Source organism: Bos indicus x Bos taurus, chromosome 29, assembly GCF_003369695.1.
Source record: "Bos indicus x Bos taurus breed Angus x Brahman F1 hybrid chromosome 29, Bos_hybrid_MaternalHap_v2.0, whole genome shotgun sequence".
Lineage (NCBI taxonomy): Eukaryota > Metazoa > Chordata > Mammalia > Artiodactyla > Bovidae > Bos > Bos indicus x Bos taurus.
In genome coordinates this window covers 32,444,775-32,472,319 of record NC_040104.1, presented here as the reverse complement: position 1 = coordinate 32,472,319, position 27,545 = coordinate 32,444,775, and the positions used below count along the sequence as shown (strand labels likewise).

Here is a 27,545-nt window from a genome sequence, read left to right as displayed (position 1 = left end):
CAAAGATAAGGTGTCCATATGTGCGTGGATTTATCTCTGGGCTTTCTATTTTGTTCCATTGATCTATATTTCTGTCCTTGTGCCAGTACCATACTGTCTTGATAACTGTGGCTTTGTAGTAGAGCCTGAAGTCAGGTAGTATGATTCCTCCAGTTCCGTTCTTCTTTCTCAAGATTGCTTTGGCTATTCGAGGTTTTTTGTATTTCCATACAAATTGTGAAATTATTTGTTCTAGCTCTGTGAAGAATACTGTTGGTAGCTTGATAGGGATTGTATTGAATCTATAAATTGCTTTGGGTAGTATACTCATTTTCACTATATTGATTCTTCCAATCCATGAACATGGTATATTTCTCCATCTATTAGTGTCCTCTTTGATTTCTTTCACCAGTGTTCTATAGTTGTCTATATATAGGTCTTTAGTTTCTTTAGGTAGATATATTCCTAAGTATTTTATTCTTTCCGTTGCAATGGTGACTGGAATTGTTTCCTTAATTTCTCTTTCTGTTTTCTCATTATTAGTGTATAGGAATGCAAGGGATTTCTGTGTGTTGATTTTATATCCTGAAACTTTACTATAGTCATTGATTAGTTCTAGTAATTTTATGGTGGAGTCTTTAGGGTTTTCTATGTAGAGGATCATGTCATCTGCAAACAGTGAGAGTTTTACTTCTTCTTTTCCAATGTGGATTCCTTTTATTTCTTTTTCTGCTCTGATTGCTGTGGCCAAAACTTCCAAAACTATGTTGAATAGCAATGGTGAAAGTGGGCACCCTTGTCTCGTTCCTGACTTTAGAGGAAATGCTTTCAATTTTTCACCATTGAGGATAATGTTTGCTGTGGGTTTGTCATATATAGCTTTTATTATGTTGAGGTATGTTCCTTCTATTCCTCCTTTCTGGAGAGTTTTTATCATAAATGGGTGTTGAATTTTGTCAAAGGCTTTCTCTGCATCTATTGAGATAATCATATGGTTTTTATTTTTCAATTTGTTAATGTGTATTACATTGATTGATTTGCGGATATTGAAGAATCCTTGCATCCCTGGGATAAAGCCCACTTGGTCATGGTGTATAATCTTTTTAATGTGTTGTTGGATTCTGATTGCTAGAATTTTGTTAAGGATTTTTGCATCTATGTTCATCAGTGCTATTGGCCTGTAGTTTTCTTTTTTTGTGGGATCTTTATCAGGTTTTGGTATTAGGGTGATGGTGGCCTCAGGTTTTTTTATAGACCAACTCTCACATCCATCCATGACTACTGGAAAAACCATAGCCTTGACTAGATGGACCTTTGTTGGCAAAGTAATGTCTCTGCTTTTGAATATGCTGTCTAGGTTGGTCATAACTTTTCTTCCAAGGAGCAAATGTCTTTCAATTTCTTGGCTCCAGTACCATCTGCAGTGATTTTGGAGCCCCCCAAAATAAAGTCTGTCACTGTTTCCACTGTTTCCCCATCTATTTTCCGTGAAGTGATGGAACTGGATGCCATAATTTTAGTTTTCTGAATGTTGAGCTTTAAGCCAATTTTTTCACTCTCCTCTTTCACTTTCATCAAGAATCTTTTTAGTTCTTCTTCACTTTCTGCCATAAGGGTGGTGTCATCTGCATATCTGAGGTTATTGATGTTTCTCCCGCAGTCTTGATTCCACTTATGCGTCTCCCAGTCCAGCGTTTCTCATGATATACTCTGCATATAAGTTAAATAAGCAGGGTGACAATATATAGCCTTGACATACTCCTTTTCCTATTTGGAACCAGTCTGTTGTTCCATGCCCAGTTCGAACTGTTGCTTCCTGACCTGCATACACATTTATCAAGAGGCAGCTCAGGTGGTCTGGTATTCCCATCTCTTTCAGAATTTTCCAGTTTGTTGTGACCCACACAGTCAAAGGGTTTGGCATAGTCAATAAAGCAGAAATAGATGTTTTTCTGGAATTCTCTTGCTTTTTCGATGATCCAGTGGTTGTTAGCAATTTGATCTCTGGTTCCTCTGCCTTTTCTACAACCAGCTTGAACATCTGGAAGTTCACAGTTCACGTATTGTTGAAGCCTGGCTTGGAGAATTTTGGGCATTACTTTAGTAGCGTGTGAGATGACTGCAGTTGTGCAGTAGTTTGAACATTCTTTGGCATTTACTTTCTTTGGGATTGGAATGAAAACTGACCTTTTCTAGTCCTGTTGCCACTGCTGACTTTCCAAATTTGCTGGCATATTGAGTGCAGCACTTTCACAGCATCATCTTTTAGGATTTGAAATAGCTCCACTGGAATTCCATCACCTCCACTAGCTTTGTTCATAGTGATGTTTCCTAAGGCCCACTTGACTTCACATTCCAGGATGTCTGACTCTAGGTGAGTGATCACACCATCTTGTTTAACTGGGTCATGAAAATCTTTTTTGTACAGTTCTTCTGTGTATTCTTGCCACCCCTTCTTAATATCTTTTGCTTCTGTTAGGTCCACACTCTTTCTTTTTATTGAGCCAGTCTATGCATGAAAAACATCTGTTTCTGCTTTATCAACTATGCCAAAGCCTTTGACTGTGTGGATCACAATAAACTGTGGAAAATTCTGGAAGAGGTGGGAATACCAGATCACCTAATCTGCCTCTTGCGAAACCTATATGCAGGTCAGGAAGCAACAGTTCGAATTGGGCATGGAACAACAGACTGGTTCCAAATAGGAAAAGGAGTACGTCAAGGCTGTATATTGTCACCCTACTTACTTAACTTATATGCAGAGTATATCATGAGAAACTCTGGGCTGGAGGAAGCACAGGCTGGAATCAAGATGGCCGGGAGAAATATCAATAACCTCAGATATGCTGATGATACCACCCTTATGGCAGAAAGTGAAGAGGAACTAAAAAGCTTCTTGATGAAAGTGAAAGAGGAGAGTGAAAAAGTTGGCTTAAAGCTCAACATTCAGAAAACGAAGATCATGGCATCTGGTCCCATCACTTCATGGCAAATAGATGGAGAAACAGTGGAAACAGTGTCAGACTTTATTTTTTGGGCTCCAAATCACTGTAGATGCTGACTGCAGCCATGAAATTAAAAGACGCTTACTCCTGGGAAGGAAAGTTATGACCAACCTAGATAGCATATTCAAAAGCAGAGACATTACTTTGCCAACAAAGGTTTGTCTAGTCAAGGCTATGGTTTTTCCAGTAGTCATGTATGGATGTGAGAGTTGGACTGTGAAGAAAGCTGAGCAGTGAAGAATTGATGCTTTTGAACTGTGGTGTTGGAGAAGACTTTTGAGAGTCCCTTGGACTGCAAGGACATCCAACCAGTCCATTCTTAAGGAGAGCAATCCTGGGTGTTCATTGGAAGGACTGATGCTGAAGCTGAAACTCTAATACTTTGGCTACCTCGTGTGAAAAGTTGACTCACTAGAAAAGACCCTGATGCTGCGAGGGATTGTGGACAGTCTTCACTTATGGATCCATTCTAAATTATTCCACAGGACTTGAGATACAAAATTTTTTCTTTTAAAGTAAAACTTCCCATAATTTAAAAAAATGTTTTATTGAGATGTAATATTTTGCTAGTTTTATGTGGATACAACATAATAATTTGATATTTGTATATGTTGTAAAATGATCACAACAATAAATCTTTTTAACATCCATCACCACACATAATTACAATTCTTTTTTTGTGATGAGAAGTTTTAATGTCTACTCTCTTAGCAATTTTCAAATATACAATGCAATATTATCAAGTCTAGTTACCATGCTGTATGTTTCATTGTAATGACTTACTTATTTAATAACTGGAAGTTTGTCCCGTTTGACTCCCTTCACTCATTTCATCCACCCTTACCTCTGGAAGCCACCAGTCTGCTCTATCTATGAGCTTATTTTTTTGTTTTTTATATTTGACATATAAAGGAGATCATAATGTATTTATCTTTCCATTTGACGTATTTCACTAATCACAGTAAACTCAAGGGTTCATCAGATTGTCACAAATAACAAGATTTCCTTTTCTTTTAGGGCTGAATATTCTATTATATATACACGAAACATATTCTTTGTCCATTTATCTTTCAGTGGATACTTAGGTTGTATCTATATCATTATTGTTCAGTCACTCAGTCGTGTCTGACTCTCTGTGACCCCATGGACTGCAGCATGCCCAGCTTCCCTGTCCATCATCAACTCCCAGAGCTGGCTCACACTCATGTCCATCAAGTCAGTGATGCCATCCAGCCATGTCATCTTCTGTCATCCCCTTCTCCTTCTGCTCTCAGTCTTTCCCAGCATCGGTATTTTCCAGTGAGTTGACTCTTGTATCAAGTGGCCAAAGTATGGGAGCTTCAGTTTCAGCATCAGTCTTTCCAATGAATATTCAAGGTTGATTTCTTTAGGATTGAGTGGTTTGATCTCCTGGCTGTCCAGAGGACTCTCAACAGTCTTCTCCAGCACTACAGTCCAAAAGCATCAATTCTTTTGCACTCAGCCTTGTTTATGGTCCAACTCTCACATCCATAGATGACTACTGGAAAAACTATGGCTTTGACTAGACAGACCTTTGTCGTCAAAGGTGATGTCTTTGCTTTTTAATATGCTGTCTAGGTTTGTCATAACTTTCCTTCTAAGGAGCAAGCGTCTTTTAATTTCATGGCTTCAGTCATTGTCCACAGTGATTTTGGAGCCCAAGAAAATAAAATCTGCCGCTGTTTCCACTTTTTCCCCCATCTGTTTGCTCTGAAATGATGGGACCAGATGCTATGATACTAGTTATTTGAATGTTGAGTTTTAAGCCAGCTTTTTCACTTTCCTCTTTCACTTTCATTAGGAGGCCTTTTAGTTCATCTTCTGTTTCTGCCATTAGGGTGGTGTCGTCTGCATATCTGAGGTTGTTGGTGTTTCTCCCGGCAATTGTGATACCAGCTTGTGCTTTATCCAGGCCAGCATTTTTCAGAATATACTCTGCATATAAGTTAAATAAGCAGGTGAAAACATATATCCTTGATGTACTCCTTTCCCAGTTTTGAACCAGTCCATTGTTCCATGTCCAGTTCTAACTGTTGCTTCTTAACCTGCATGCAGGTTTCTAAGGAGGCAGGTAAGGTGGTCTGGTATTCCCATCTCTTTAAGCATTTTCCATAGTTTGTTGTGATCCACATCGTCAAAGGTTTTAGTGTAGTCAATAAAGCAGAAGTAGATGTTTTTCTGGAGTTCTCTTGCTTTGTCTCTGATCCATCGCATGTTAGCAATTTGATCTCTGGTTCCTCTGCTTTTTCTAAATCCAGCTTGAACATCTGGAAGTTGTTCCAGGTGTTCCAGGTGTTGTTCTCAGTTCACATACTGTTGAAGCCTTGCTTGAAGGATTTTGAGCATTACCTTGCTAGCATGTGAAATGAATGCAATTGTACAGTCATTTGAACATTCTTTAGCATTGCCTTTCTTCAGGATTGAAATGAAAAATGACCTTTTCTAATCCTGCAGCTACTTCTGAGTTTTCCAACTTTGCTGATATACTGACTGCAGCACTTTAACAGCATCATCTTTTAGGATTTGAAATAGCTCACCTAGAATTCCGTCACCTCCCCTAGCTTTGTTCGTGGTAATGCTTCCTAAGGCCCACTTTAACTCACACTCCAGGATTTCTGGCTCTAAGTGAGTGATCACACCATCATGGTTATCTGGATCTTTAAGACTTTGTCTGTACAGTTCCTCTGTGTATTCTTGCCACCTATCCTTAATATCTTCTGCTTCTGTTTGGTCCTTGTATTTCTGTCCTTTATTGTGCCCATCTTTTGTGCCCATGAAATGTTCCCTTGGTATCTCCACTTTTCTTGAAGAGGTCTCTAGTCTTTCCCATTCTATTTCTTTCCTCTATTTCTTTTCATTGTTCACACAAGAAGACTTTCTTGTCTCTCCTGCTATTTTTTGGAACTCTGCCTTCAGATCAGTGTATCTTTCCATTTCTCCTTGTTTTTTACTTCTGTCCTTTTCTCTTCTATTTGTAAGGCCTCCTCAGGCAACCGTTTTGCCTTCTTGCATTTCTTTTTCTTGGGGATGATTTTGGTCACCGCCTCCTGTAGAGTGGTATGAACCTCAGTCCATAGTTCTTCAGACACTCTGTCTTTCAGATCTAATTCTTTTAATCTATTGTAAATGATGCTGCAGTGAATATAGAGGTGCATACATCTTTTAAAGTTAATGTTTTTTCATAAATACCGAGAAGCTGAATTCCTGAATTATATAATAGCTCTGTTTTAATTTTTTTTGGGGAATCTACATACTGGTTTCCATAGCGCCTGCGCCAATTTACATTCCAGCCAGTGGTGCACAGGGGTTGCCTTTTGTCCGTATCCTTCCAAACACTTGTTATGTTTTGTCTTTTTTGTAGTAACTGTTTTAAGAAAGATGAGGTTATATCTAATTGTTGTTTTGATTTGCATTTTCCTGATGATTAGTTGTTGTTGAATACCTTTTTATATACCTGTGGCCTGCATGTCTTCTTGGGAAAAATGTCTATTCCAATCCTCTCTATTTTTAAATTGGATTATTTTAATTGATATTCAGTTATATGAACTCTTTATATGTTTTTGGATATTAATCTGTTAAACGGATATATGATTTGTAAATATTTTCTCCCATTTGCTTTGCTATGCAGAGTAGTTTGCAGAGAAGTAGTTTGATGTATTTACCCTTGTTTGTTTTTGCTTTCATTCCTTTTGCTTTTGATGTCAAATTAAAAAAAAAAATCACCTAGGGTGATATTGAGGAACTTACTGGTTATATTTTCTTGTAGGAGTTCTTTGGTTTGATGTTTTACGTTCAAGAATTCAATGCATATTGAGTTGATTTCCATATGTGGTGTAAGATATTGGTTTCACTGTTTTGCATGTTTGTTCAACACTGTTTATTGGGGAGACTGTCCTTTCCTCATTGAATATCCTGGTTCTTGTCTCCTTTGTCATAAAATAATAGACCATGTATAATCATGGGTTTATTTCTCAGCTTTTTGTGGCATCCCATTGATCTGGTGTTTGTTTTTGTGCCAGTACTCTACTTTTTTAATTATTATAGTTTTGTAATATTGTTTGAAATTAGAAAATGTAATGTCTCCAGCTTAGTTCTTTTTCCTCAGTATTACTTTGGCTATTTGGAATCTTTTGTGGTTCCATACAAATTTTAGGATTGTTTATTCTATTTCTATAAAAAGTGCTATTGGAATTTTGATAGGGATTGCATCCAGTCTATAGATTGCTTTCAGTTGTATGGAAATTTTAGCAATATTAATTCTTTCAGTTGTTGAACATGAGGTATCTTTTCATTTCATGTCTTATAATTTTCAGTGGATACCTCTTTAAGGTCCTTGATTAAATTTATTCTTAAGTATTTTATTTTTGTTAATGATTATGTAAATAAGGTTGTTGATCTTAATTTTTTATGTATTTGTTATCAGTGTGTAGAAATGCAACAGATTTTTGTATATGTGTATCCTGCAACTTCAGCTTTAATTAATTAGATCTTTCCAGTATTTTGATGGAGTCTCTAATATTTGCTCTATATAAAATTTCATCTTCACATAGAGAAGGTTTTACTTCTTTCCAATCCTGATGCCTTTTATTTCTTTCTCTTATTTTGCCTGATTGCTCTAACTAGGACTTCTAGTACTATGTTGAATAGGAGTGGTGAAAGTGTACGGTCTTGTCTTACTCCTGATCTTACAGGAAAAGCTCTTAACTTTCATCATTGAGTAAGGTGTGGGCTTGTGATATGTGACTTTATTTCATTTATTTTATTGATTTCTATACCCAGTTTGCTGAGAGTTTTTTTTTTTTTTTTTAATCGTGAATGGGGATTGAATTTGTCAGATGCTATTTTTTCATCTGTGGAAATGATAATATGATTTTAATCTTTCATTCTATATGTTAATGTGATAATGACATATATTGATTTGTGTGTAGAGAACTATTCTTGTATTACAGGGACAAATCCCACTTGATCATAGTGTGTGATTCTTTTAATGTGCTGTTATATTTGACTTGTAGTATTTGTTGTCAATTCTTGCATCTATATTCATCAGAGATTTTGGCCTTGTAGTTTCTTTTCTTGTCTTTCCTTGTTTTCTTTTCTTTCCTTATCTGGCTTTTATATCATGGAAATGCTGGTAAAAAATGTTTGTTTTTTCTTTTTTAAACATTTAAAAAGAAGTTTTTAAAATAAATTTGAGAGTGTTCTCTCCTCTTCAGCTTTTGTTAAGAGTTTGAGAAAAATTGATGTTAATTCATCTTTAAATGTTTAAATTCTACCAGTGAAATAATTGGTCATGTGCTTTTCTTTTTGGGGGAGGTTTCTGATTACTGATTCACTGTCCTTTCTCATTACTTCAAATCTTACTCTGATTAGATTTTCTAGTTCTTCATGATTCAGTCTTGGTAGATTGTATGTTTTTAGAAATTTATCCTTTTTTCTAGATTGTGCAGTTTGTTGGCATATAGTCATTCATTTTGTTGTTCAGTTGTTCAGTTGTATCCAATTCTTTTTGACCCATGGACTGCAGCATGCCAGGCTCTCCTGTCCTTCAGTATCTCCTGGCATTTGCTCAGACTCATGTCCATTGAATTGGTGATGCCATCCAAACATATCATCCTCTGTTGCCTCCTTCTCCTCCTGCCTTCAATCTTCCCTAGCATCAGGGTCTTTTTTAATGAGTTAGCTTTTCACATCAGGTGGCCAAAGTATTGGAACTTCAGCTTCAGCATTAGTCCTTCCAATGAATATTCAGAGTTGATTTCATTTAGGATTGACTGGTTTGATCTCCTTTCTATCCAAGGGGCTCTGAAGAGTCTTCTCCAGCACCACAGTTTGAAAGCATCAAAGTTGTTAATAGTCATCTATTATGTTCCTTTCTGTGATTTCAGTTGTAGAGACTCCTTTTGAATTTAAATTTTTATTTATTTGGATCCTCTTTTTTCCTTGGTTAGTCTTATTGAAGCTTTGTCAATTATGTGTATTTTTTCAAAGAATGAAGTCTTAGTTTTGTTAGTTTTTTTCTGTTGTTTTCCTATTCTTTGTCCCTACTCTGTATTTCATTTACCAAGTAAATTTAGCTCTTGAATGAAGAGAAATCCTTGAGGAAGAACCTTGTTGCATAAAGTGATCGGCCCATACAGAACTGTATAGTTCGCCCCCCGAAGGAAGATCTGGCTGTTTACCTGGGTGGTTGTGCACCAGGCCAAGAGTACTTTTGGGACAGTTACTGGGTACTGACTCTGAATTGATACAGATTTCTAGAGATATAAAGCAGCACTATAATTCACCACTCAGAGTAATCAATGGAAGTAAGTAATCATTGGAATACCCAAACCCACCCTGCGGTTATTTCTGTAGGTTTGGAATGCATAGTTGGAATAAAATACTCTGAAGCAGGCAGAATGCTCACAGCAATACTCCATTTTCAGATAAAAGTTATTAAAACACAAGAGTGAGGTCCCATTGTTTCTAAAGCTACAGATAAAGTTATTGGGCAATATTCCATTGCTCCCATAGCAAATTACCACAAATTCAGTGGCCTAAAGCAATACCCATTTATTTCCTCATAGTTCTTTGGGTCAGATGTCAGGCATGGTTGGTTAGGTACTCTGCTTAGGATCTCATAATGAAATCAAGGTGTCCACTAAGCTAAACTTTTACCTGGGTCTCTGAGAATTCACTTCTAGGTTCATTCAAGTTGTTGGCAGAATCCTGTTCCTTCTGGTTGTAGGAATGAAGTACTCTTTCATGAATGATTGTCAGATGGGAGTAGTTCTCAACTTCTAGCTTGTGACATTCTCTATCTTCCAAGTTAGCAGTGGTGTTTCTAGTCCTTTTCACTCTCAAATTTCTCTGACTTCTCCTTTATCATCTCTGTGACTTCCACTTCTGATTTAAGAGCTTATATGATTACATTGGATTCAGTCTGATAATCCAGAGTAATCTCCCTAATTTTCTCATTTATTCTTTTTTTTTTTTTTAACTTTTTATGTTGGAGTATAGTTGATTCACAATGTGGTATTAAGTTTCTGGTGTATAGCAAAGTGACTCAATTATACATGTCAGACTTTATTTTTCTGGGCTCCAAAATCACTACAGATGGTGACTACAGCCATGAAATTAAAAGACGCTTACTCCTTGGAAGGAAAGTTATGACCAACCTAGATAGCATATTCAAAAGCAGAGACATTACTTTGCCAACAAAGGTTCATCTAGTCAAGGCTATGGTTTTTCCTGTGGTCATGTATGGATGTGAGAGTTGGACTGTGAAGAAGGCTGAGCGCCGAAGAATTGATGCTTTTGAACTGTGGTGTTGGAGAAGACTCTTGAGAGTCCCTTGGACTGCAAGGAGATCCAGTAGGTCCATGCTGAAGGAGATCAGCCCTGGGATTTCTTTGGAAGGAATGATGCTAAAGCTGAAACTCCAGTACTTTGGCCACCTCATATGAAGAGTTGATTCATTGGAAAAGACCCTGATGCTGGGAGGGATTGGGGGCAGGAGGAGAAGGGGACGACAGAGGATGAGATGGCTGGATGGCATCACTGACTCGATGGACGTGAGTCTGAGTGAACTCCGGGAGTTGGTGATGGACAGGGAGGCCTGGCGTGCTGCGATTCATGGGGTAGGAAAGAGTCGGACATGACTGAGCGACTGATCTGATCTGATCTGATCTGATTCTTTTTCAAATTCTTTTCCTATTGTTCCATAACATTGAGCAGAGATCCCTGTGCTATACAGTAGATCCTTGTTGGTTATCCATTTAAAATATAACAGTGTATACATGTTGATCCAAAACTTGCTAACGGCCCCTCCTCCCATAATCATAAGTTCATTATCTAAGTCTGTGAGTCTGTTTTTGTTTTGTAAGTAAGGTCATTTGTATCTTTTTTTTTTTTTAGATTCTGCATATAAGGGATATCATACAATATTTCTCTTTCTCTGACTTACTTCACTCAATATGACAATCTGTAGGTGCATCCATGTTGCTCAAGTGGCGTTATTTTATTCTTCTTAATGGCTCATTAATATTCCATTGTATATATTAATATGTGCCCCAACTTCTTTATCTGTTTCTCTGTCGATAGATGTTTCTTCTATTGATAGACACAACTTCCATGTCTGTTGTGGACAGTGCTGCAGTGAACACTGGGGTGCATATATTCTTTCAGACTGTTTTTCTTTGAATATATGTCCGGAAGTGGACTGTAGGATCATATGGTAGCTCTATTTTTAATTTTTATAGCAACCTCCATACTGTTATCCGTGGTGGCTGTACCAGTTTACATTGCCACCAACAGTGTAGGAGGGTTCCCTTCTCTTCACATCCTCTCCAGCATTTATTGTTTGTGGATTTTGTGATGATAGCCACTTTGACTGACTATTTTAAAGTCAGCTGATTTTAACCTTAATTACATCTGCAAAGTTCCTTTTACAAACATCATCACTCATATTATACTAAATGATAATGATCATGGGAGCGGAATTCTGTGTGTGTGTGTCTATATATTTTTCTCTTCTTTCATTCTACCATTGAAAATAAGATGCATTCATAGTAGTTAACCATTTATATCAGTACTTAAATTAGAGGTGTAAACATCCCATAGAGGTGATAAAGGAACTTTGTATCCTCTTTTGGAGAGAGGATTGATATAGTTTTGGTTGTTTGAGAGATAATCACATCATGTAAGATAGAAAGCAAGGATGGTTAATAGAGGTGTACATGAATACCAAGTTGACCATGAGTAGACGGTGGTAGTGTAATATATTTCTCACAATTCCATTCCCAGTATAAGATTGGGTTAGGATTAGTTACAGGAGAAATTCATTTAGTTTGGAAGCAGGAAGTGAATCATAGATGTTTCTTTATACTCTGAAGATCAGTGATACACCCAGGCATTATGATGGCCTCCATGCAGTGTATCTAGTAATTCACTTAGTTGGCATGGGGAAGCAATTGGGCCCACATTCTTATTGCTCCTGCCAGGTCTGCTTCAGCTTCTTCATATCCTAGGATGGATTAGTTAAATGTAGCCAAATGATGAAAGGCATGAACTGTTTCTGTGGGTCACCTTTTTTATCTAAGGTTGGAGGAAGTGTGTTATGACTTTACTGAATTCAGTTCCATTGCTCAGTCGTGTCCTACTCTCTGTGACCCCATGGACTGCAGCACGCCAGGCCTCCCTGCCCATCACCAACTCCCAGAGTTTACTCAGACTCATGTCCATTGAGTCAGTGATGCCATCCAACCATCTCATCCTCTGTCATCCCCTTCTTCTCCCACTTTCAATCTTTCCCAGCATCAGGGTCTTTTCCAATGAGTCAGTTCTTCACATCATATGAACAAAGTATTGAAGTTTCAGTTTCAGCATCAGTCCTTCCAATGAATATTCAGGACTGATTTCTTTTAGGATGGACTGGTTGGATCTCCTTGTAGTCCAAGGGACTCTCAAGAGTCTTCTCCAACACCATAGTTCAAAAGCATCAATTCTTCGGTACTCAGCTTTCTTTATGGTCCAACTCTCATACCCATACGTGGCTACTGGAAAAACCATAGCTTTGACTAGATGGACCTCTGTTGACAAAGTAATGTCTCTGCTTTTTAATATGCTGTCTAGGTTGCTCATAGGAGAAGGCAATGGCACCCCACTCCAGTACTCTTGCCTGGAAAATTCCATGGACGGAGGAGCCTGGTAGGCTGCAGTCCATGGGGTCGTGAAGAGTCAGACACGACTGAGCGATTTCACTTTCACTTTTCACTTTCATGCATTGGAGAAGGAAATGGCAACCCACTCCAGTATTCTTGCCTGGAGAATCCCAGGGATGGCGGAGCCTGGTGGGCTGCCATTTATGGGATCGCACAGAGTCGGACATGACTGAAGCAACTTAGCAGCAGCAGCAACAGGTTGCTCATAACTTTTCTTCTAAGGAGCAAGCGTCTTTTAATTTCATGGCTGCAGTCACCATCTGCAGTGATTTTGGAGCCCCCCAAAATAAAGTCTGTCACTGTTTCCCTATCTATTTGCCATGAAGTGATGGGACCGGATGTCATAATCTTAGTTTTCTGAGTGTTGAGCTTTAAGCCAACTTTTTCACTCTCCTCTTTCACTTTCCTCAAGAGGCCGTTTAGTTCTTCTTCACTTTCTGCCATAAGGGTTGTGTCATCTGCATATCTGAGGTTAGTGATATTTCTCCTGGCAATCTTGATTCCAGCTTGTGCTTCATCCAGTCCAGCATTTCTCATGATGTACTCTGCATGTAAGTTAAATAGGCAGGGTGACAATATACAGTCTTGACATACTCCTTTCTTGATTTGGAACCAGTCTGTTGTTCCATGTCTGGTTCTAACTGTTGCTTCCTGACCTGCATACAGATTTCTCAAGAGGCAGATCAGGTGGTCTGGATTCCCATCTCCTTCACAATTTTCTACAGTTTGTTGTGACCCACACAGTCAAAGGCTTTGGCATAGTCAATAAAGCAGAAGTAGATGTTTTTCTGAAACTCTCTTGCTTTTTCAGTGATCCCACGAATGTTGACAATGTGATCTCTGGTTCCTCTGCCTTTTCTAAAACCATCTTGAACATCTGGAAGTTCACGGTTCATGTACTGTTGAAGCTTTGCTTGGAGAATTTTGAGCATTACTTTACTAGCGTGTGAGATGAGTGCAATTGTGTGTTACTTTGAGCATTCTTTGTCATTGCCTTTCTTTGGGATTGGAATGAAAACTGACCTTTTCCAGTCCTGTTGTCACTACTGAGTTTTCCCAATTTGCTGGCATATTGAGTGCAGCACTTTCACAGCATTATCTTTTAGGATTGGAAATAGCTCAACTGGAATTCCATCACCTCCACTAGCTTTGTTTGTAGTGCTGCTTCTTAAGGCCCACTTGACTTTGCATTCCAGGATGTCTGGCTCTAGGTGAGTGATCATACCAACATTTGTTATGTGAAGCACAGGGTGCTAGATAGTGAGCTGAAGCAACAAGATGGTTCAGCAACAGACTGCAAGAGAAATTAAAATAAAGAAGTGTATTATTTGTAGGTACTGGAGGAAGTACATGGTACTTTGGGGCCACACAGGGAGGTCAAGGGAGAATGTAGACAGAGAGTGAGGCACGACCTAGGCACATGCCTTTATTAGGGTCTATGGCCAGAGTGCTTTGTGATTTCTGGGCTAGGGCCAGATTGGTTAAGTCATACTATAAGAGGAAAGTTATTGTAAGCCCTATGAGAGTCTTGTCTAAGGGGCACATAAAGCACACAGGTGCTGGGAAACATGGGAGACTGTTGACCACAAGGGCTGTTGTGAAAGTCATATCAAGAACTTTTATTTGCTTATGACTAAGGGCTGCTGTCTAGATCCTGTCTAGATCACTAGCACCCGAGAGTGCTAGTGTCAATTTGAGGTCTCTCTGGCCCATTGGACAAACAAATTGGATGCCAGGCAGTATCATTGATGCTAAGCTAATATGGAGAAATACCATCAGCTAAGGTGTTAACATTAGCTAATGAGAGTTAGCTTCCAACAACAAAAAAGACAGCTCTACACATGGACATCATCAGATGATCAATACCTAAATCAGATTGATTATATTCTTTGCAGCTAAAGATGGAGAAGCTCTATACAGTCAGCAAAAACAAGACCTGGAGCTGACTATGGGTCAAATCATTGGCTCCTTACTGCAAAATTCAGTCTAAAATTGGAGAAAGTAGGGAAAATCACTAGGCCATTGAGGTCTAAATCAAATCCCTCCACACAGTGGAGGTTACAAATAGATTCAAGGGATTAGATCTGGTAGACAGAGTGCCTGAAAAACTATGAACAGAGGTTCATAACATTGTACAGGAGGTGGTGACCAAAATCATCCCACGGGAAAAAAAAATGCAAGAAGGCAAAGTGGTTGTATGAGGAGGCCTTACAAGAGCTGAGAAAAGAAGAGATGCCAAAGGCAAAGGAAAAAGGGAAGGATATACCCAACTGAATGCAGAGTTCCAAAGAATAGCAAGGAGAGATAAGAAAGCCGCCTTGTGTGAGCAATGAAAAGAAATAGGGGAAACAGTAGAGTGGGAAAGACCAGAGCTCTCTTCAAGAAAAGTGAGACATCAAGGTGAGATACCAAGGAGACATCTCATGCAAAGATGCGCACAATAAATGACTGAAATGACAAGAATAGATATTAAGAGTATTAAAATATTAAGAAGAGGTAGCAAGAATACACAGAACTGTGTATTTCTTAATGACCCAGATAACCACATTGGTGTGGTCACTCAACCTAGAGCCAGACATCCCGGAGTGTGAAGTCAAGTGGGCTGTAGGAAGCATTACCACGAACAAAGCTAGTGGAGGTGATGGAATTCTAGCTGAGCTTTTTCAAATCCTAAAAGATGATGCTGTTATAGTGCTTCACTCAATATGCCAACAAAGTTGGAAAACTCACTAGTGGCCCCAGGACTGGAAAAAGTCAGTTTGCATTCCAATCCCAAAGAAAGACAATACCAAATAATGTTCAGACTGCCATACAATTGCACTCATTTCACCTGCTAGCAAGATTATGCTCAAAATCTTCAAGCTAGGCTTCAGTAGTACATAAACCGAGAACTTCCAGATGTTTAAGCTGGATTTAGAAAAGGTAGAGGGACCAGAGATCAAATTGCCAACATCTTTTGGATCACAGAAAAAGCAAGAGAATTCCAGAAAAACGTCTACTTCTGCTTCATTGACTACACTAAAACCTTTGACTGTGTGGATCACAGCAAACTGTGGAAAATTCTTGAAGAGATGGAAATACCAGACCACCTTATTGGCTTCCTGAGAAACCTGTATGCAGGTCAAGAAGCAACAATTAGATCCGGACATTGAACAATGGACTGGTTCAAAATTGGGAAAGGAGTACATCAAGGCTGTATGTTTTCACCATGCTTATTTAACATATGCAGAATACATCACGTGAAATGCTGAGCTGGATGGCTCACAAGCTGGAATCAAGATTACCGGGAAAAATATGATTAACCTCAGATGATAGCAGATGATGCCACCCTAATGGTGGAAAACGAAGATGAACTAAAAGGCCTCTTGATGAAGGTGAAAGAGGAGAGTGAAAAAGCTGGCTTAAAACTCAGCATTCAGAAAACGAAGATCATGGCATCCGGTCCCACCACTTCATGGGAAATAAATGGGGAAACAGTGGAAACAGTGTCAGACTTTATTTTTCTGAGCTCCAAAATCACTACAGATGGTGACTGCAGCCATGAAATTAAAAGATGCTTACTCCTTGGAAGGAAAGTTATGACCAACCTAGACAGCATATTCAAAAGCAGAGACATTACTTTGCCAACAAAGGTCCGTCTAGTCAGGGCTATGGTTTTTCCAGTGGTCATGTATGGATGTGAGAATTGGACTGTGAAGAAGGCTGAGTGCCGAAGAATTGATGCTTTTGAACTGTGGTGTTGGAGAAGACTCTTAGAGTCCCTTGGACTGCAAGGAGATCCAACCAGTCCATTCTAAAGGAGATCAGTCCTGGGTGTTCTTTGGAAGAACTAGCGCTGAAGCTGAAACTCCAATACTTTGGCCACCTGATATGAAGAGTTGACTCATTGGAAAAGACCCTGATGCTGGGAGGGACTGAGGGCAGGAGGAAAAGGGGACGACAGAGGATGAGATGGCTGGATGGCATCACCGACTCGATGGACGTGAGTTTGAGTGGACTCTGGGAGTTGGTGATGGACAGGGAGGCCTGGCGTGCTGCGATTCATGGGGTCGCAAAGAGTTGGACACGACTGAGCCACTGAACTGAACTGATGTTGAGGTATGTTCCTTCTATTTCTGCTTTCTGGACTTTTTTTTTTTTTATCATAAATGGATGTTGAATTTTGTCAAAGGCTTTCTCTGCATCTATTTAGATAATCATATGGTTTTTATTTTTCAATTTGTTAATGTGGTATTTTATGTTGATTGATTTGTGGATATTGAAGAATCCTTGCATCCCTGGGATAAAGCCCACTTGGTCATGATTTATGATCTTTTTAATATGTTGTTGGATTCTGTTTACTAGAATTTTGTTAAGGAATTTTTTACCTGTGTTCATCAGTGATAGTGGCCTATAGTTTTCTTTTTTTGTGGCATCTTTGTCAGGCTTTGGTATTAGGGTGGTGGTGGCCTCATAGAATGAAGTTTGGAAGTTTACCTTCCTCTGCAGTTTTCTGGAAGAGTTTGAGTGGGATAGGTGTTAGCTCATCTCTAAATTTTGGTAGAATTCAGCTGTGAAGCTGTCTGGTCCTGGACTTTTGTTTGTTGGAAGATTTCTGATTACAGTTTCAATTTCTGTGCTTGTGATGGGTCTGTTATGATTTTCTATTTCTTCCTGGTTCAGCTTTGGAAAGTTGTACTTTGCTAAGAATTTGTGCATTTCTTCCAAGTTGTCCATTTTATTGGCATATAGTTGCTGATAGTAGTCTCTTGTGATCATTTGTATTTCTGTGTTATCTGTTGTGATCTCTCTATTTTCATTTCTAACTTTATTGATTTGATTTTTCTCCCTTTGTTTCTTGATGAGTCTGAGTAATGGTTTGTCAGTTTTATTTATCTTCTCAAATAACCAGCTTTTGGGTTTGTTGATTTTTGTTATTGTCTCTTTTGTTTGTTTTGCATTTATTTCTGCCCTAATTTTTAAGATTTCTTTCCTTCTACTAATCCTGGGGTTCTTCATTTCTTCCTTTTCTAGTTGCTTTAGGTGTAGAGTTAGGTCATTTGAATTTTTTCTTGTTTTGAGGTAAGCCTGTATTGCTGTGAACCTTCTCCTTAGCACTGCTTTTACAGTGTCCCATAGGTTTTGGGTTGTTGTGTTTTCATTTTCATTCGTTTCTATGCATATTTTGATTTCTTCTGTGATTTGTTGGTTATTCTGCAGTGTGTTGTTCAGCCTCCATATGTTGGGATTTTTAATAGTTTTTCTCCTGTAATTGAGATCTAATCTTACTGCATTGTGGTCAGAAAAAATGCTTGGAATGATTTCAATTTTTTTGAATTTACCAAGGCTAGATTTTTAATTTTTAAATTTTATTTTATTTTTAAACTTTACATAATTGTATTAGTTTTGCCAAATATCAAAATGAATCCATCACAGGTATACATGTGCTCCCCATCCTGAACCCTCCTCCCTCCCCATACCATCCCTCTGGGTTGTCCCAGTGCACTAGCCCCAAGCATCCAGTATCGTGCATTGAACCTGGACTGGCATCTCGTTTCATACATGATATTTTACATGTTTCAATGCCATTCTCCCAAATCTTCCCACCCTCTCCCTCTCCCACAGAGTTCATAAGACTGTTCCATACATCAGCGTCACTTTTGCTATCTCCTACACAGGGTTATTGTTATCATCTTTCTAAATTTCATATATATGCGTTAATATACTGTATTGGTGTTTTTCCTTCTGGCTTACTTCACTCTGTATAATAGGCTCCAGTTTCATCTACCTCATTAGAACTGATTCAAATGTATTCTTTTTAATGGCTGAGTAATACTCCATTGTGTATATGTACCACCGCTTTCTTATCCATTCATCTGCTGATGGACATCTAGGTTGTTTCCATGTCCTGGCTATTATAAACAGTGCTGCAATGAACATAGGGGTACACGTGTCTCTTTCCCTTCTGGTTTCCTCAGTGTGTATGCCCAGCAGTAGGATTGCTGGATCATAAGACAGTTCTATTTCCAGTTTTTTAAGGAATCTCCACACTGTTCTCCATAGTGGCTGTACTAGTTTGCATTCCCACCAACAGTGTAAGAGGGTTCCCTTTCCTCCACACCCTCTCCAACATTTATCATTTGTAGACTTTTGGATTGCAGCCATTCTGACTGGTGTGAAATGGTACCTCATAGTGGTCTTGATTTGCATTTCTCTGATAATGAGTGATGTTGAGCATCTTTTCATGTGTTTGTTAGCCATCTGTATGTCTTCTTTGGAGAAATGTCTATTTAGTTCTTTGGCCCATTTTTTGATTGGGTCATTTATTTTTCTGGAGTTAAGCTGGAGGAGTTGCTTGTATATTTTTGAGATTAGTTGTTTGTCAGTTGCTTCATTTGCTATTATTTTCTCCCATTCTGAAGGCTGTCTTTTCACCTTGCTGATAGTTTCCTTTGATGTGCAGAAGCTTTTAAGGTTAATTAGGTCCCATTTGTTTATTTTTGCTTTTATTTCCAATATTCTGGGAGGTGGGTCATAGAGGATCCTGCTGTGATGTATGTCAGAGAGTGTTTTGCCTATGTTCTCCTCTAGGAGTTTTATAGTTTCTGGTCTTACGTTTAGATCTTTAATCCATTTTGAGTTTATTTTTGTGTATGGTGTTAGAAAGTGTTCTAGTTTCATTCTTTTACAAGTGATTGACCAGTTTTCCCAGCACCACTTGTTAAAAAGATTGTCTTTTCTCCATTGTATATTCTTGCCTCCTTTGTCAAAGATAAGGTGTCCATAGGTGCGTGGATTTATCTCTGTTGCCTCTGGTTTTCAGTCTTATTCTTACAGTAGCCTCAAGACTTCTATATCTATATAGCACCGATGATACAACATCTAGGTTAATGATGAAAAATTTCTCCACAGTGGGGGACACCTGGTGAGGTACACAGAGTTACATGGAGAAGAGAAGAGGGAGGAGGGAGATAGAGGTGAACAGGAGGAGAAGAGGGGGAATCAAAAGGGGCGAGAGCAAGCTAGCCAGTATTCACTTCCCTGTGTGCTCTCCACAATCTGGATCCATCAGAGATGTTCACGGAGTTACACAGAGAAGAGAAGAAGGAGGAAGGAGACAGAGGTGGCCATGAGGATAAAAGGGGGGAATCAAAAGGAGAGCAACAGATCTAGCCAGTAATCAGTTCCCTAAGTGTTCTCCACAGCCTGGAACACACAAAGAGATTCACAGAATTGGGTAGAGAAGAGAAAGGGGAGGGAGGAGATAGAGGCGACCTAGTGGAGGAAAAGGAAAGTCCAAAGTGGGAGAGAGCAATCCTGCCAGTAATCTCGCTCCCAAGTAAAAATGGGTATTGAAGATAGGGTTCTTAAAGGTACAAAATTGATAACAAATACCAAAAAGCAAAGATTAAAAATCTAGAGTAGAGGTTAGATTCTCAAAAATACAATATTAAATAAAAAAGCAAGTCACAAAAATTATGAAATATATATATATGAAGTTTGCTTTAAAAATTGGGTCTTTTATTTTTGCAAAGTAATAGTAGGTTATAAAAATGAAAATTAAGGGAGTAATAGAGGACTTAAAAATAAAAAAATTTTTTTTAATTTAAAAAATGATAATAGTAAAAACATATCTAGGACTTTCTCTGGTGTTGTTCTGGACAGTGTGGGGTCAGTTCATCTTTAGATAGTTCCTTGATCCAGCTTATACTTCTCAAGATCTATAGGCCCCTTCCTATGTAGTCGGTGCTAACTGCAGGGTTTTAATCTATTGCACCTGTCACTTCCAAAGTGGTTCCCTCTGTTTATTTTAGCTTCTTCTGTTTGCTGATCTCTTCAGTGTCTGATTTCCACCCTGACACTAGAGGGGCAGTGGTGGTCACTTTTTTAGGTTCACATGTTCAGATGTGCTGTGGGGAGGGAGGAACACTGCAAACAAATATCACTGGCGTGTGTGGGGAGTGCTCGCAGTGTCTTGGCCACACTGGGTTTGCCCCTGCTCATGATGTATGTGCTTTCCCTGTCTACGCTGCTCAGGCTGTAGATTGCTCTGCCAGGAATTGTCTGGGGTGGGCCCTGGGTTGTATGTACTTCCCAGGCCTAAGTCGCTCAGGTTCAGGTTCTCAGGTATTCCACAAAGGCGCAGACTCTGGCTGCCCTCGCCTGCCTGTCTCCGGCGGTGGATGGTCCTTTGTTCTGTGAGCAGGCCTGGCGGTGTCTTAGGTTAGGGCTTTTCATGGGATAGCTATCCCACAGTCTGGGTTGCTATCTCAAGTTAGTTCTAGTTAGTTCCCTCAGATTGCCCTTGGGGCATTCATGCCTGGTCCTTACCCTAAGCAAAGCAGCCCACGCCTCCCTGTCCAGTCCCTGCTTGCTAGTGGCAGATGCGAGCGTCTGCTCTGCTTCTCTGCTGGGAGTTGCCGTTAGGCACGTAATCTGTGGGTTTTATTTATTTATTTATTTTTCTTCCTGGTTATGTTGCCCTCTGAGGTTCCAAGGCTTGCCACAGACTCGCTGGTGAGGGTGTTTCCTGGTGTTTGGAAACTTCTCTCTCTCTTTTTTTTTTGCAATAAACTTTTTTTTTTTTACATTTGAAAGGAGATTTTATTTTATTTTTTTAAAATATAAATTTATTTATTTTAATTGGAGGTTAATTACTTTACAAGGTTCGATGCAGGATACTGGATGCTTGGGGCTGGTGCACTGAAACGTCTCTCTTTTTTAAGACTCCTTTCCCAGGATGGATCTCTGTCCCTGCCTCTTTTGTCTCTCTTTTTATCTTTTATATTTGTTCTTACCTCTTTTCAAAGACAATGGGCTACCTTTCTGGGTGCCTGATGTCCTCTGCCAGCATTCAGAAGTTGTTTTGTGGAATTTGCTCAGTGTTCAAATATTCTTTCGATGAATTTGTGGGGGAGAAAGTTGTCTCCCCGTCCTATTCCTCCACCATCTTAGGACCGCCCCCTCCACTTTTTTCAATTCCGCTCAGCTAAACAAACACCTTTTCATTCTTCTCATTTCCATGCTACCTGACTACTACTACCTATAGTGAGTACAAATCCATAGGTCAAGAACTAGAAAATGGAAAGAGAAAAAGAAAAAAAAAAAACAAAAACATGTAAAATTCTTCCTGCAGTTCATGGTGAGTGGGTGGTAACTTTACCTGAATTTGGTGAGAGGATTTTGAGCTGAGCTAAACTATAACAATATCAATATTTAACATGTGATTGAATGTACAAAAGAAGACCTTTTAGGTTCAAAGGGAGTGAAGGAAAATAGATGTGGCCAGAGAAATGATTAGGGAAGATAGAGGCACCATTAAATAGTAAACTTTAACTTCCTCACTTGGAAAAAGAAGTCAGTATCATTACTTGGCTAAGCAGTTTGCTGAATTCTTTGACTGTATCTCAACAGCTATTAAGTCCATCTTTCATTAAAAAAAAATTGAAATATGGCTAATTTGCCTCCTTGGTAGCTCAGTGGTAAAGAATCTACCTGGTAATGCAAGGTGTGTGGATTTGATCCTTGGGTCAGGGAGATCCTCTGGAGAAGGAAATGGCAACCCACTCCAGTATTCTTGTGTGGGAAACTCATAGACAGAGGAACCTGGTGGGCTACAGTCCAGGGGCTCACAGAGAGTTGGACACAACTTAGCAACTAAAACAGCAACAAAATAACTAATTTACAAGTGTAAGCAAAGTGATTCAGCTATACACACACACACACACACACACACTTGCATACATATATATATTTTTTTCAGACCTTTTCCATTATAGGTTATCTTGCAAGTTTTCTGAGATTTCCATTTTATTGTTTTGATAATTAATGTGCTTGTTTTAAAACATCTATTTTAGTTATATGAATGTGAGACCTTTCTTTTTCTGAAGATCTTGATTACTTCATCGTTCTTTTTTGATCATTCTATTAATTACGTTTTTACTATTCAGATTATTCTTTTAATTGACATACTGCATGAATTTGTTGACACTCCTTACATGTTTTGATTGCTGTCTGTGAGCTTATCTTTTACAGAGAACTCTTAGCGTCTTGATCTGGGATAGGTCTTGCTTGGATAGCTGCTTGCTTATTACATTCTTCTTGATGTATAACTCCTCACCAAGGAGAATTTCCTTACTTATTTGTAATGTGGTTTTTGTTCACACATCTATATTTTATACAGACATACCTTGGAGATATTGAGGGTTCATTTCCAGACCACAGCAATACAGTGAATATAGGAATAAAGCAAATCACACAGTCTTTTGGTTTCTCAGTGCACATAAAAGTTCTTTTTATACTGTACCATTACTATACTGTAGTCTGTAAGAGTATCATAGCATTATTTATAAAAAATTTTCGTGCCTTAGTTAAAAATTATTTTATTGCTAGATAGCTAATCATAGCTATTTATGAATAACTTGCCTTCAGCAAGTAGTGGTAGTAACACTAAAGATCTTTGATCACAAATCACTACAACAAATATAATAGAAATGAAAAATCTTGAAACATTGCAAGAATTGCCAAAATGTGATACAGAGATAGGAAGTAAGCAAATGCTATTGGAAAAATGATGGCAATAGTCTTGCTTGATGTATGGTTGCCACAAACCTTCAGTTTGTAAAAAATGCAATGTCTTCAAAGTGCAGTAAGACAAGTTATAGGTCTGTATTGTTAAAATATAATTTCTCCAGGTTTTATATGGTGAGAAGGTAATCTATGTTATCTTGAAATGAACAGTCTAAAACAGTTTTGACATACAATACATGGAACAAATTTAATCCTCTTTCTCTTAGCTTATCATTAACAGTTTTCTCTCACAATCTCCTTTAGGAATAGAACATGTCAAGGCAGTTTTTAAAGAGGTCAAATATCTTACACAGGATAGAGAAATTGACATGGTGGCTTGCAGTTATATAAGAAAACGTACATTCACATAAGCCAGAAACTTTCCAAAATGGAAAGTGTTAAGTTTTATTAAGGCAGTAGACTTTTTCTCTTTTAGAATTCCAGAACTTCTATATTATATTGTTTTTAAAAGAGAATATGTGTTTTGAATATATATTCTGAATAACTTTTAAAAAATGATACCACTTATACAGAGCCCCATTTAAAGCACCCAGTTGCCATTAGGACAAAGTTAAAAGTTCTCCACTAAATATCCCCAAAGCTCTTCACACATCTGTTCCCAAATTGCTTCTCGTATCTCCCTCTGTTTTCTTATACCTCATCTAGTTGGTCTTGTCGCCCCTATCCTTGATGTAGATGCTACTATTTTTTTTTTACTGTATTTTAAGAATTGAAACTTATTTTTGCAGGGTCATTTTTATAGGTACAGGGCTCTGGTTCTTCTGGTCCATTGTCTTACTGAGTTTCCTTGGGATCCTGGCTGCCTACACATCATTGCTGTTGGTGAGTAATGTTTTCTGTTTCTCCCACTCCTTTCATGAGTAGCCTCACTAGGTATTCTGTCTGTGGCATGGTTCTCAGTTGGTGCTGGGAGCCCTCAGAACCTCAGATCACACTTAGCAGAGTTGGCATTTACATTAACCACTTGAATATTAGGCAGGAGGGATAGATGTAGGAAAAAAGGCTTGTGCTGTTAGAAGATGTGTCTTACCACTTTGACCCTTAGAAAGAGTGGTAGAACATCCTTTTTCTCTTCTATTTCATAGCCTACTTCTTGGTTCACTTAGTATTATCATTTTAGATGCTCACACCTTCACATGGCAGTACCTTTACCTATTGAACTACTCATTCTGTAGCCTATCCCCTAACGAGTAAGTCTTTCTGGGTCTTATAAATTAGCTAGCATGTCAAACCTGTTCTAATGCACAATTGCTAGCCCCTTAGTCCAGGTGCACTAACCTGGTGGCTCAGACAGTAAAGTGTCTGTCTGTAATATGGGAGACTTGGGTTCAATCCCTGGGTCAGGATCCCCTGGAGAAGGAAATGACAACCCACTATGGTCCTCTTGCCTGGAGAATTCCATAGACTGAGGAACCTGGTAGGCTGCAGTCCATGGGGTCGCAAAGAGTTGGACTTAACTGAGCGACTTCACTTAGTCCAGGTGCAGAATACCTTTTAGCAAACGTCTTTAGGCGGTAGAGACCCTGCCTATGTTTCTTGACACAGTGGGGTCATGTAGTATGAGAAATTCAGGCCAGGAAATTTGAAGAAGTGGAAAGCTTGTGAGACTGATTCTTAGTTAATTGGAGTTTTTCAGTGCCCTTTTATACATGGGGCATATATATCTTTCTCTGATTTCATGATTCCTTGTCTCCACTGATTTCCTGTCTGATACAGAAGAACTCAACCCCCAAATCAGTTAATATTTGCCTTAATTTTTCATTCAACAAAATGTGTTGATTATTATGTGAGTGATAAATACTGAGGATACAGAAATCAACAAGACACATGCAGTTTCTGTTTTCATGTGGGGCACTTCAGAGTGACAGGTATGAGACATAAAGTTATAATAGTCCTTAAATCTTAAAAGATGAAGCTGTTAAAGTGCTGCACTCAATATGCCAGCAAATTTGGAAAACTCAACAGTGGCCATGGAACTGGAAAAGGTCAGTTTTTATTCCAATCCCAAAGAAAGGCAATGCCAAAGAATGTTCAAACTACTGCACAATTGCACTCATCTCATATGATAGCAAAGTAATGCTCAAAATTCTCCAAGCCAGGTTCAATATGTGACCTGGGAACTTCCAGATTTAGTAAAGGCAGAGGAACCAGAGATCAAATTGCCAACATCCGTTGGATCATCAAAAAAGCAAGATAGTTCCAGAAAAATATCTACTTCTGCTTTATTGACTGCACCAAAGCCCTTGACTGTGTGGGTCACAACAGACTGGAAAATTCTTTTACAGATGGGAATGCCAGACCACCTTACCTGCCTCCTGAGAAATCTGTATGCAGGTCAGGAAGCAACAGTTATAACTGGACCTGGAACAACAGACTGGTTCCAAATTGGGAATGGAGTATGTCCATTCCCATGGCTGAATATTGTTATTGCTTATTTAACTTATATGCAGAGTACATCATGTGAAATGCCAGGCTGAATGAAGCACAAACTGGAATCAAGATTGCTGGGAGAAATATCAATAACCTCAGATATGCAGATGATACCACCCTTACGGCAGAAAGTGAAGAAGAACTAAAGAGTCTCTTGATGAAAGCGAAAGAGGAGAGTGAAAAAGCTGGTTTAAAACAACATTCAGAAAACTAAGATCATGGCATCTGGTCCCATCACTCCATGGCAAATGGATGGGGAAACAGCAGAAACAGTGACAGACTCTTTTCTTGGGCTCCAAAATCACTGCAGATGGTGACTACAGCCATGGAATTAAAAGACACTTGCTCCTTGGAAGAAAAGCTATGACCAACCTAGACAGCATATTAAAAAACAGAGAAATTACTTGGCTGACAAAGATCTGTCTAGTCAGAACTATGGTTTTTCCAGTAGTTGTGTATGGATGTGAGAGTTGGACTATAAAGAAAGCTGAATGCTGAAGAATTGATGCTTTGGAACTGTGGTGTTAGAGAAGACTCTTGAGAGTCTCTTGGACTGCAAAGAGATGCAACCAGTCAATCCTAAAGAAAATCAGTCCTGATTTTTGGAAGGACTGATGCTGAAGCTTAAACTCCAATACTTTGGCCACCTCATGTGAAGAGTTGACTGATTGGAAAAGACCCTGATGCTGGAACAGAAGGGGACAGAAAGGGATGACAGAGGATGAGATGGTTGGATGGCATCACCGACTCAATGGACATGAGTTTGAGTAAACTCTGCAATTTGATGATGGACAGGGAGGCCTGATGTGCTGCAGTCCGTGGGGTCACAAAGAGTCGTATACGACTGAGCGACTGAACTGAATTCAGGGGATGTTGAAGAAAAAGGATAGGCTTGTAACAGACCTTGGAAGGCCTGAAAAGTGAGCTAGTGCATTAAGCATAAATCAGATTTCTATTTAGGAAAATCATCCTGGAAGTTGTGGTGTGCCTCAGCCTTCTGGGCTTCAGTTTCTTTTCTTCCAAATGGGCAAGATAATATTTAATAAAATGGTATTTTATAAGGCTGAATAAAGAACAAGTGAACTATATTCGTGAAATTGTTTTGATAAAAATCTGTCTCATACATTTTCTCATTCATATCCTGAGCATCTGAGGACTCTGTTTTTCCGTTCCTGTCTCCACACTGACTTGGTGACTGGCTAGATTTAGCTTCAAATTCTATCTAAGATTTATTGCCTAAATACTGATGTTAATGATAGTGGCTAGTAGTTATAACAGTGGCACTGGCTCCTCAAGAAAGGTTTTTTAGGTGACCCTTGGAAAGGCTGGCCCCTGACCTCTGTTCTCTAAGAAGTGACCTCTGTTCTCTCTGTTCTCTAAGTGTTCTTGGTAATACCTACCAAGAAATTCGTAGGAACTCAAGAAAGATATCAGTATACTAACTTTGCAAAATCCTGGAGAAGATAATAATAAATTCTTCCAGGGGTTGCTGGTGAAAGGTACAAGTAGGAGGTGACATGTGAACTTTCTTTGAAGCTTCAGTGGCATGGGAAAGGGGAGAGCTTTTTAGCAGAGGAACAGAATGGCAAATTCCCAGCATATGAAAACTGCTGATGTAGCAAGAAGTGAATGTAATACCAGACTGTGAAAGAATTTTGAATTCAGGAAAGTGTTTTTGGCAGCATCTTGGGGATTTCAAAATAATCTTTTTTTTTTTTTTTTCTTTTTTCAGGTACTTGGGTTTTTGTTGCTTTGGGAGGGGATTGAATTGTACCTGCACTGGTGTCATAAGGTAGGACATCTGAATCTTCATAGGAGTCCTGAGACCAGGACTGAATGT

The 27,545-nt window shown here is 38.8% G+C and overlaps 1 protein-coding gene across 1 annotated transcript in view; it reads left to right on the top strand.

Annotated features, from left to right (window-relative positions):
• LOC113886064 (glycerophosphodiester phosphodiesterase domain-containing protein 4-like) overlaps positions 1-27,545 on the top strand; it is a 131,646-nt gene that overhangs the window by 5,428 nt on the left and 98,673 nt on the right. Inside the window, exons 3-4 of the mRNA XM_027531999.1 lie at positions 24,004-24,097; positions 27,438-27,497. Of these exons, the coding sequence (XP_027387800.1) occupies positions 24,004-24,097; positions 27,438-27,497 (154 nt within the window). The remainder of the gene's footprint in view (positions 1-24,003; positions 24,098-27,437; positions 27,498-27,545) is intronic.